The following is a 12461-nucleotide window of genomic DNA, read 5'->3' on the forward strand; positions in this document are numbered from 1 at the left end:
TTCTTCAAGACAATTTCTAGGGGCTGGACAAAGCTGACCTCAGAAATAGAGATCTCAGGCCCTCTGGTTTCCGGGCAGGAAAGACCTGCCCTTCATGTAAGATTAAGGTTAAAGAGTTCCTGATACTTTAATCACAATGCTTTACTCATAAAAGATACTTGGTAAATATTTGTTGCAATTAAATTGGCGGGTGTGGTAACCTGTTTCCAAAGCTGCTCCTTTTACCTGCATTCAGTAATGTCTGATATAAAGGAACCTGTTCTTACGTAATTATTCAATAAAATAGGATCAAGGATGAGCATACAGGTAGTAGACGACACTGCCTGCACATCAAATAAACCAGTGTTTGAATGCACAAACTGTTACGCTGAGAGTAGAAGAAAGAAGCAAAACACAGCTGTCTGGGCATGGCCAGAGCACCAATCTGCAAGTTATGTAACAGCTGTTGTGTATGTATTGGGCGATTAACTCAAAACACATTTTTAAAAGAGGAAACAATTCAATTTTCCAAAAAGAAAAAAATCGAGAGCAAGAGAGGAGGAGAGAAAGAGATAGAACAAAAAATGTTGAAATAACACAGAAGGTTCTATCTGGTCTTTGAGCATGAGGAACAGGGGAAGCAAGAATCTTGGGAATAGCTGCCTTAGTATCGAGGGGGCTGGACGGTGAGCAAGATCTAGACTGCCTCCTGTTTTTGTAAATAAAATTGTACTGGAAAACACCTAAACTCATTAATGTATCTGTTATCTACAGTTTCTTTCATGCGGAGTCCAGTAAGTTAAAACAGAAATCATCCGGCCTAGAAAGCAGAAAATATCTGTCCCATTTCACAGAAAAAGTTTGCTCCCCCCAGTCTGAGATGAATAAAAGGCTAAGTTTGAGTACCTTTGAGAATGACTATTCACTTTGAGAACCAAAACAACCAGTTCTCTGGGAAATGAAATTCTTGTGCACTTACTATCCTTGTGATCATAAGCAAGCTACTTTCTTTCTGTCGGTAAAATAGGGAACTAAGTAGGATCAAAAGAGAAAGCAAGGCTCCAGCACTTGACTTGCAGTAACTTGCAGCCTTTCTTTTTCTACCTTAACCTCATATTTGGGGGAGCTGGCAATTTTCACTTGGGAAAAAAATCATTGTTCTCAATTCTTAGTAATCAGAATTAAGAGCATCTAAAGTGTTCCATCTTGTTCTTACTGTGACTTTTGCTAGAGCTTCAATAAAATATAATATTGTACTTAAAATGGGAGTAGTGTACTTAATATTTGTCCTTTATGAATGTTTCCAGCTTGAAACATTAATTTAATTTTAAGAATTTGAGTTACTTCAGAGTCCTATTTAAATTCACTCTTTGTACAATTGCCTGTATCAGTGATGGATAAATATAACTTCCAAAAACAGAGGTTACTTTCATTTTTGATGAGTTTTAACAGACTATATTGCCATATTGCTACTGCGGTGACTGTGTGTGTATATGATACTGCACCCTGAGTTCTCTAAAAATCCTGCTGACTTTTCTATTCCCTTATATAAAATAAAGATAATTTAGAGCTTCTGAAATTACAGTAGGTCTACTTACCCAGACTTAAAATATACTTGATTAGTATGATTTTTTTTTTTTTTAACTGGCTTGGGTAGGATCTAGATAGAGGACCTTTCTTCTCCAAACAGCACCTTGCTTACCTGCCGGCATTGTCCTAAAGACGCCTGGCTAGGGTCCCTTCCTCACCAGCTTCTACTGAGAACAAGTTCCCATTTAGACTTTTTCAATTCTCAAATTCTGATTGCAAGTCTGTGAGAGAATGGAAAGTTTCACAGTAGCTTAAAAAGCATGAAAAGCCAAAAAAAAAAAAAACAATAACTGGCCTTAGTGGCCAGAAAAGCTGCGCTGTGTACTCTCATCACAGGTTTCGGCTTTGTAAATTAATTCGTCTGCAAATAGTGCCCTGACTCCAGATGCAGCTTCTTAAGGATTTAACTTTAAAGTCAAGGGCTTCCTGCACTAGGTGTTATATAAGTAGTGTCATTTTCTTTTTTCTCCGGAGTTTGTTCATCCAATCATATCCCAGTATGCAAATAAACTTTAGCCCGTGCAGATAAAAAGGAACAAATAAAGCCAAGTGCTCTATCAGAACTAAATCGCTGAGCCTGTCACCTGTATTTCAGGAACCAGAAATGTCGTCCTCAGGCATGCCAGACTTACCTGTCCCAGTTGCCAATTTGAAGTTTCAATATACTAAGGTTAGTAGAATTTATATTTGCTGCTTTGCTTCAGGTTTATAAAAACTACATTTATATAAAGCATAAAAGGTTAATTTAAGTAAACTTGTGTAAAGAGTCCTTTGCAAATATAAAAATAAAAAGCTTGGAAAATGCAGTTCTGGGTTTAGTGTCTTGATCAAATAATGAATTCTAAATCACATCAGGAGACTTTTCATAAATTTATTTCTTACAAATATTTTTAAATGAAAGGCATTCTCTTCTGCATGAAGGTTCTTGTACCAGGATTCGGTGGACTTTACTAAGCAGTCCTATTAATTTCAGCATAACCCATAACCCAGTGTGTATGATAAAGAGAAACAAATACTTAAAAGGCCAAACAAATGGGAAATATTTAAAGAAAAACAAAGAAAAAGAAACAGAGCATGCTGAAGTAACATGATATTTCTATATGTTTAATGAGTGTCAAAATCAAAGGACCTGAGTCTAAATATTAGATGAAAGCTCCTGTTTCAAAACCTTCAAATGGACTGGGCATTATTTAGCATATTTTGGAAAAGAAAGCATTCTTATTTATTTCTTCAGCCAAGTTTGTTGCCATTGGAGCAGTTGTTTAATTGCTAACTGATAAATATATGGAGAAATGAGGAGGAGCCAGACCCAGACTTAAACATCCACAGCTAGGGAGAATAAGGCAATGATTCTTGTTTGAATTGTTCAAGAATATCTCTGAACTTTGCCTGGTTCACACTGTTGTATACCTGCTTTCCTGTCAGAGCCTAGAACTCCCAAACGAATAAAACAAACAGATGAAACCAGTCTAACCAAATTACTTACAGTTATCTTTATGGTGTGATGGAGAAAGTAAAGTAAGAAAGAAACTATTTCAACTCGGGGAGAGCCATTTTGCTTTCTGAATTAGCCAATGAATAATCAAGAGCATTATAATTTAATGATCAAGTAAAAACTTTGCTATTATTTATTTATTTAATTAATTCCTTACTTAACCATGGACGATTTTGTAATCCTACGGTTGGTTACATTTTCATTTTCATAGGCACAAAACTGAAGAAGTTGCTCAGCTGACTGGCTTTTTTCCTTAGGAAAGTATCTGCAGAGAGCAGATTGTGCCTTTAACATGCAGCTATTTTGTATATTAACAGATTATTCTCACGAGGTATTAAAAGGGAAAAGATTTTTCCATTTAATTTTGTTCCAAATGAGAACATTAAAAAATGTGGTGAGTCCATATCTTCCAACAATTTACATTTGGCAAAGGTATGCCCAAAAGATGACATGACTTCTTCAGCCTTCCCAACTTTCTTATTCCAAATGGGTTGCAAGAAATTTCAATCCAAAGCAAGCACGTTGAAAAATGCATTTCATAAAGATCAAAATTGTTGGCAATGATTGAATTACCTCACTACTATTATTACAGAGTCCTTCTTTTTTTTCCCTATGATACTACCTGGGAAAATATTTGGTAATCCGAAGGTCACATTTTTTAGAATTTGGCTTTGCAGAAGTTTGCACTCTTTCTTGTACGTACATCTCAAGGAAACTTTAGTGTGAAATAGTCTTTCTACTTAAGCTTAATTTAGTATTTATTTATTAAACATGTAAGAAACATGAGACGGTGGTTAATCTAATATACAAACACAGATCTAGTAATCCTTTAACGTAGAGAGGTTTTTAAGATTAAAATCTCCTGTTCTCGTCAAAGTCATTACACAAGAACACCCCTCTAGGGAACATGACTGGCCTAAAAGTTCAAGAGAAGACAAGATTCAAAGAACAGGCATTTATTTGCTCTTCCATTTGAAAACTTTTCGGAATAAAAATATCCAATGTAAGTCAGTGAATTTGGATTACTCACACATCTTCTCTATAAATCTGCTCAGACAGAATTTTATTGTCTGATTTATGGGTTAGCAGCATTTTCACACTTGGGAGGACACCAGTTATGTATGTAATTAAATCTAAATGGGTGCGCTTTTTCAAATGCCTTTGCATTTTCTTTTTACTGTGCCCCACTGAAGAATTGTATTGGATTTGCACTTGCAAGAGGAGTCGGAAAAATGATAGTTACTAACTATCATTTCCTGGTTGCAAACCAAGTAAACAAAGATTTTATAGTGCCCCAGGAATTACCTTCTACGGCCAGCTCCTAACCTCTGGATTATTTTTCTCTTACTATGTTAATGTCTTTTATTATTGTTGGAAGTATATTGGTCCTTGGAGCAAGGTAGAGGAAAGAGACAACAAACAGGGCTGAGTAATAAAAAATTATTACAACTATAGTAGAACTGCATACTCTTAAACTTGATACTGCTTTTCATCCAAACAAAAGAACTCATTGTTGCATATCTTTTATGATGTTCTCTAGTACAATCCGATTATTTTTTTTGAGGGGGGCGGATAAAACAGATCAGAGTTAAGAATTACTTTCTAAAAGGATACAAAGGTTTTTAGAATTTAAAACTTCAGTAACATCATTATAAATCTACATAAACTGAGATCTCATCTCTATCCTCATTTGTCCCCTTTCCAACTCTAAATGAATCATACATCTGCCAACTCATCCATTTTATTGAATCTTTAAATGAAGAGCTTCTTTGAAAGTTATGCGATCGTTGGGCAAGCTACATTACCTCTCTCTGCCTTGGTTTCTTTATAAGTAAAATTGGAATAATAAAGGTACCAATTTCCTAAGGTGGATGAAAGCATTAAATGAGTTTAATGAATATAAAGCACTTGAAATAGTGCCTGGTACATGGGAAGTGACTGATTAACATTAGCTTTCCTAGTGCTATTTATTTTTCTGAATTCTTTCCAATTTTCCAAAATCTCCTTTTATTCAGCCTTTCCTAGATCTGTTTCCCATAAGTGCTCCTCTCATCTCATTCTCTTCTCCTAGTTTTTCTGTCACTCTTTTTTGCACAGTCATGCCCCACCTGACAAGGATCACGTTGGAGCAAAGTTCCAAAGGTTTACCCAAGACTTCAAGGATCCTTTTCTTGTAAAGGATTTGCTAACTATTTCCCATTTTCCCTTTCCAACACTGTTTTTACCTTAAAAAAAATAATAATACAAATAGGAAATTCAAGAAGATAAGTTTTCTCAAACAATTCAAATCACAAAATATTTCACTTAGTTCTTAAACTTAACTCATTGAATAATAATTTGTTCATGCTAAAAAAGATCTTCATCCACTAATGACATTTCACACATATAAGTGCACATACATACAAAAACCCAGGAAATAATTGTAGCTAAAATTTATTTTCTTTACTCTGTGCCAATGACTGTTTTAAGGTCTTTATAATGATTTTATTTATTCCTCACAATAACCCTATTAGCAAGGAGATTGCTATTCCTGTTTCTTCAATGAGGAAATTGTGGAACAGAGTGGCTAAGTAACTTGCCTAAAGTCACATGTGACAAAACCAGACTGAATGCTATCAGTCTGAACCCTCACATCAAGTGAATTCTCTGAGATCAATATCACTACTTTGTGACATGAAATTGCTGGAATCCTGTTCTGTTCTTCTTATTAACTTTCATTTGTCCATTCGTGATTATTGGAAGTGACATAACCCTGAGCCTTTTCAGTTGCTTCTCAGCTGTTCCCAGGCCACCAGGAAGAAGAAATAAATAAGAATGCTTTCTTTCTCCAAATATGCTAAATAAGGCAAGTCTTATTAAAGTTTTTGAAACAGGAGCTTTCATCCAAATGGTATATTTTCGATAGAGAAGAGTTATGAATCATTGACTACTATGTGCTAGGCACCATTATCTCCTTTTAGATTCTTACAACAAATAAATTCAGGTCACATACATTTTTAAATACCCATCCTTTTCATTCATTTCTCCCATTTTCCCTTTACTTAACAAGTCATTGAACAACTGCTCTGTGCTAGGTCTTCCGACATTAGAAAACTAATATGATTCTTGGCTTTATGGAGCTTGTATTCCTGGAGGATGTGTGGGGAAGAAAATAAACAACTAGGTGAATACTTTAATAATAAATTACGATAAGTGTTAAAGGAAGAAAACAGAAAGCTGAGAGAAGATGAGGTTTTATGGAAGGCCTTTTTAAAAAGGGGGCAGTTAAGTGAGCCTGAGGGATGCCGAGCATATAGTAGTTACATACTTGTGGGGAGTGGGGAAAGAACAAAGATCCAGAGGTAACAGCACATGCAAAGACCCTATGAAGAAGAGCTTGGTATATTCAAAGTACTATCAAAAGGCTAAAGTGGCTGGAGTAAAATAAAAAGGGAATGGATAAGATGGTCCTATTTAACCATTATGCTAACTGTATTCTCATTATAAATTTTGGACTCAGGATAATTTTGAATAATATATATGTACAGTAGACCTGAACTTAAACTTCATAATATTGATTGGAAATTATAGATGCCTATGTGCACTCTTGGACTTCAAGTGCTTCTTATATGGGGAAACAATCAATGGCAATGTTAAAGGAACTTTAAAATTGATTTTTACTCTTTAAATTTTTGATATGTCAGATTTTAAGGGATGCGTTATATGACCTTTGATTTTAAAACATGACCATTTCCTAAATACAGTTTAGTGTTCAAGTCATAATAAAGCCTTTCCAGAGTAAAAGTTACTATATCTTAATGTGTTTGGTATAAAGCTATAATTCTAAATAAATAAGTCCTTTCTTAACAATATTTGTAGCTTGGATCAAGGTAAATTTGACTAGTAGGCAAAATAAAACTTATTAGCATTATTCATTGGTATAAGATTTTGGAAGAGCGCCCCTGACTCCCTCTAACAAATATTCAGGGCCCTAAATTCAAATTATCTCTGTAGGGCTAGAACCAAGCCAGTGCTTTCTTGGTGGCAGAGAGATTTAACAGATTACATTTTCAATAAAGAAATGCTAAGGGTGAGGAAGGATGAGGAGATTCCCCATTTTATGTCACCTGTCTGAATTTCCAAACCTGAGAATCTGGCATGGCATGTGGAATGATGGCTGTTGTTGTAAATGTTTCTCAGCTTTAGGCAGCCCTCCACTCGCCCCCCGCAACCCTCACCCCCCCAAAAAAATCTTTGGAAGCTAGGCAGAATTTATGAGGTAGGGGATGAATAATAAAAGAGAATGAACAAAAGTTAGGTGAGGATGTTAAACATCTAAAAGAATCAAAGCTAGATTTTTGGCAACTACTTTCAACCCACACCCTCAGGCAGCAAAGCAAAATGTTGAGAAAGTAAAAAAATCTAAAAGGAAATTAAGGAGGAAATAATAGATTGGAGAAAAACATTTAACTGCAGTAAACAGAATGAAAACAAAATGAGAAAGTGACCCAAACAAAAGTAGGAGAGAGAAAATTTTCTTCATTTGTTTTATATCATAGTCTAACTTCAGTGATGTGAGTATACACTTTTTTCTTGTTCGAAAAATCTCTTCAGCTTTTTCAACTCAGGGAAAAAGAAAAGCATTTCTGTTTTGAATGATGCCTCTACTATTTCCCTCAGATGACAAAAATACTTGTCAGCAATTTCTGTATGTCATATATACCCTGTCCCAAAGAGGCAAGATGTAGAAGCATCAGAAAGTTCTGTACATATTTAATATTTAACTATATTAAGACCCAACAATATGATATTTGCATGTAAGCCTTCTTCCTTTTAAAGTAAATACAAAATGTAGAGCACAATTAAGTAGTTATTTATATTCCTTTGACTTCTAAGTATCGAGAGAGCAGTGAAAATAGATTAATGGGACCTCGGGTGGAAGGTAGTTGTTCAGGTTGTTTTAAAATCTATGATATTCATGCAGATTTCTACAAATTTCCTTTAACAAACCAACTTTACAATAAAGGTATCGAGTAGAGATATTACAATATCAAAAATCAAATATTAGCAACACTTTACATGTCTTGTAATCAATGCTTCTGTGGGAGCTTTTAATACACACATGCACACATATGCACTCACACACATACACCTCAAAATATATCTTTGCGATGAAATCAAAGTTTATGTAAATATATACATTTCTAATTTGTTTATTGGTAGATTTTAATTACATGTTTAATTATGAAGTAATTATTGCTCACGTTCTTTTTACTTGGCTTTGTCTCTGTTGCCATTGATATCTGGTAAATGTGTAATGTATCTGGCTACAATTATAATAGCATCATGAAAACCCAACCACCACCACCACCCTTTCAAGCCAAATAATTGCTCTTTTGAGAAAACTATCATCATCTTATCAATATCTGTATTCCCATGACATTTCTTTTATGCTGACCTGTATTATAACACCATAGATTTTAACTTTGGGTTGATCTTCTAATGAGTTGTTTCTCATACTCTAAGAGGTTTTTTCTTCCATTCCTCTCATTCTGGCAAGTAGTTAACAACAAATTCATTAGGCAAGGTCCAGTTTAAAGAAATGATGTGAACACTTGTAGTACTGAGAGTCCTTATAAAATGGAGATAATACCCTCAAGTAGGATATGTATAACTTATTTTAGTATTTTTGTTGATTAGATTTCTTGAAGCCATGTAGGTGCCAGATGAAAAAACTATTTGCCAAGACTGCAGTCCTCAGAGATGAGCTAAAATGTTGCATTCGTAGTGAATGTTTACCTCCCAGGAGCAAAATTAAAGTTATGTTCCATTGCTGATTTTTGGCTACCAACTGGTTTCTGTTGGACTCAGATGCTTTTGAGGGGAAAGATAAGTGTTTCTGACTTGGCTGGTTGTGAGCGAGTTTCAGGGGAGAAACGGGAAGTCAGGTCTTTAAGAGACTAGATGGCAGTCACCGTGGGTAAAATTATGAGGTTGCCCCAAAACGTTTAGACATTGTTTCTGGTCAACAAACCACATTTGAGTAGCATCAGCAAAACCTGGAAGTCTGTTAGAAATGCAGAATCTCATACCTCACCTCAGGCCTACAGAATCAGAATCTGCATTTCAGCAAGACCTCTAAGTGATTCTCTTGCACATTCAAATTGAAGAACTACTCTAGAGTAACTTCATATTGGTTCACCTATTTGGGGATCTAGTGTCCAAATCATCCCTTTTCTCTCATCATTCAATTTTCAATTCTTTCAATCATAGTAAGGAATGAATGATACAAATTAATAGGTGTGAAAGCACTTGTTAGAGACAATACAGTGAGATTCGAATACCAGTGTTTTTAGTATTTAGGTGGAAAAAAACAGAATCATGTGGAAAAGTATCATATCTGAAATGAGAAAATTCAGAATCCAATTCATTTTGTCTTTGTGTCTTAAGATTTATGACCTTAAACAAGTCACTTAAGCTCTCTGAGCTCAGTTACCTCAGCTTTAAAATGTGACACTAAAAACATATTTCCTAGTTCTTTTCCAGTGAATAATTATGAACCCCAAATGAGAGCACAAATGAAAGCAGTTTTGAACTGGGACAAGCAATGCAAGAATTCATTCCACATACATTGGGAACTGAATACTTTCAGAATTCTAGGAGTCATCTTGGGAAGGAGAGAGTTAAAAAGAGCCTGGACCAAGTAGCTAATAAGCACCAGGGCACTTTCCACAAATTACTTCACTTAATTCTGGAAGTCATTTTCCAAGGTAGACATTATTATTCCCAATTTATACACAGGTGAACTGAAACCCAAGGAGATTAGAAGCCTGGCCAAATTTATATCACTGAATAAATAGAACTGAAAATTGAAGCTGGGTTTATCTTGTTAAGGCACTGCACCTTGCAGCCATCCAGCTATTCAATTGCTTCCAAGTCAAAAGCAAACAAAATATTGCTTCAGTCAGAAGGGGGCTAAAAAGACCACCCAAACGAAAGCAGGATCACCACACAATCAGCTTTGTCTTAAAATAAGTCCTGTCCTCTTTTCAGCATCCCTCAGTGGTTTCCCTTAAATAAAACCCATCAGGCAATCTGACCTTTATAGCCTGATCCCTTTTCCTCTAAATTTACTAAAGGCAAACAGCAAGTGGAAAATGAGCAAAGGGAGGGAAATGATAAAATGAGTGTCATAGTTAGTATATTATAATAAACATTCATTAGCCTACACTTCTCCATATACAATAGTTCCCCGCTTTGCTTTCCATGGTTTCAGTTACCCATGGTCGACCACAGTCCAAAAATATTAAATGGAAAATTCCGGAAATAAACAATTTATAAGTTTTATATTATGTGCCATTCTGAATAGTGTGATGAAATTGTGCATCATCTCACTCTGTCCCACTCAGGTTGTGAATCATCCCTTTGTCCAGAGTCTCCACACTGTATATACTGCCCCCCACCATTAGTCACTGAGTAGCTGGTTGGGTTATCAGATTGATTGTCAGGGTATTATAGTGCTTGTGTTCAAGTAACTCTTATTTAATAACACCATATTTATATAACTTTCATTACAGTATATTGTTACAGTTATTCTATTTTATGTTTAGTTGTTATTGCTGGTTTACTATGCTTAATTTATAAATTCAACTTTATCACATAGAGGAAAAACCATGGCATGTGTAGGTTTGCTACTCTTTGCAGTTTCAGGCACTCACTGGGGGGTCTTGGAAAGTATCTTCTGCGGATAAGGGGGGACCTACTATAACCATTTTATATAACCACAGGAAGGATTTTTATTCAAAGACATTTGGCCTCACAGTTAGATGGAAGCTAATGTCAAAAGTAAAGCCAATGAAATTAAAACAGAAAAAAAAAGCAATTAAGGTAATTTCTACCAAGAAATTCTCCATAGTTCAGGGGAAGGAAAAGGATGATGTAATTTCTGATCTTTATAGTAACCTCAATCATGTCATTATTTGTGCCAAGTTCTGTTTTCATGCTAACTGGCCCTTGTTTGGGAAGAATGTATGTAATTCATAAATTGCAAACTGTATTGCTATGTCACTGTGCTCTAAGTCCTTATGACCTCATGCCTGGAATATTAAAATGATTTTGACTAATATCTGGACTCTGGTTGCACTACTTTAAATCCATTTGGGGGACATTGAAATCACTATTTCTAAAAACATTCATTTGATTCTGTCACTTACTTATTATATCCAGAATAGAATCCAAACTTCTCACTCTGGGGACCAAGATCCACCACAAACCGGCTTCATTTTATTGCTTGAGATATCTTTTTAAAGAAATTTAAAGAGTTTGTTCAGATAATGATTTACAAACCAGGAAACGTAGTCCTCAGTGTGAACTGAGAATACGTTCCAAAATGGAGGGCATAGTGTAGGGTTCATAAAGACAAAAGTTGCAAGAAGCTGGTGATTAAAGAGGTGGGTTGCTAAGAAAAACAAGATTATAAACATGTCATTTGTTTTCTGATTGGTGAGGGCAACTGGACTTTCAATGGTTGGCTGGCTCAGTGATGGACCAAGTGGAGTTGGGAGGTGAAAACAATAGGTAATGTATGATTAAGCATTTATCAAGTCCTAGTTTAGCCCAGGCCGGCAGAACAAAAAGGCTGACTTTGATCACACAATTATAGTACAGGGAATATTATTTAACAACAATGCAAGGAGTACAATGTATCAAACAGTACAATCAGCACTGAGAGGGCTGCTGGCTCTATAGGCAGTTCCGGAGCCCAACAGGGCAGTGATGCTCTGCACTGGAAGGTAGAATTCTGGGTATATCTCTGACAGGGTGAGAATTGTGCTCTCTTAGTTTAAAAATATAAAGTCTAAATAGGTAATACTATCTTTAGGGCAGAGGAAAGAAAGAATTAGAAATGTGTGAATGAATCTGATGAGAGTTTTGCAAGGCTGGCTAAAAAATCTAGGGCAGGTACCATGATGTCTTTAGTTTTTTGTTTGGAATTTGGTGAGCTGATACGTAGACTCTAACTTTACTGCAAAACAGAACGTAATAAGTAATTTAATAGTAGGATACTAACTACTACGTTAGAAAAGAAAAAATGAATTTAAATCCAATTAGACCAACTAGAGAAATCCTCATGCATTGATGACATTTTAAGTGAGAGTTTGAAGTAAATAGAGAAACCAGTCTGAGGAACATCATAAGTAAAAGATGTGGAGCAAAAGGACATGGTGCTTGAGACAGTAGAATGAGGCTAAAACAAAGATAAACTGAGGAAATAATAGGACAAAAAGTTGGAAGAGCCAAATCACAAGCTGCCTTATTATCATGCTAAGGAGTTTGTGAATGGAGAACCACCTAAGTGTACTGAGGTAGAGACAAAATCTGAACTGGGATGGCTTAGGAAAATTATAACAGGGTGAAA

General features: G+C 35.5%; 1 protein-coding gene across 1 annotated transcript in view; it reads left to right on the plus strand.

Moving 5' to 3' along the window:
- Positions 1 to 1885: 1885 nt before the first annotated feature.
- The window catches only part of ALDH1A1 (aldehyde dehydrogenase 1 family member A1), a 52385-nt gene continuing 41809 nt past the window's right edge, over positions 1886 to 12461 (plus strand). The window contains exon 1 of the mRNA XM_011371261.1: positions 1886 to 2239. Coding sequence (XP_011369563.1) covers positions 2174 to 2239 — 66 coding nt within the window. The 5' untranslated portion in view covers positions 1886 to 2173. The remainder of the gene's footprint in view (positions 2240 to 12461) is intronic.

Source organism: Pteropus vampyrus, unplaced genomic scaffold (genome assembly GCF_000151845.1).
Source record: "Pteropus vampyrus isolate Shadow unplaced genomic scaffold, Pvam_2.0 Scaffold186, whole genome shotgun sequence".
NCBI lineage: Eukaryota > Metazoa > Chordata > Mammalia > Chiroptera > Pteropodidae > Pteropus > Pteropus vampyrus.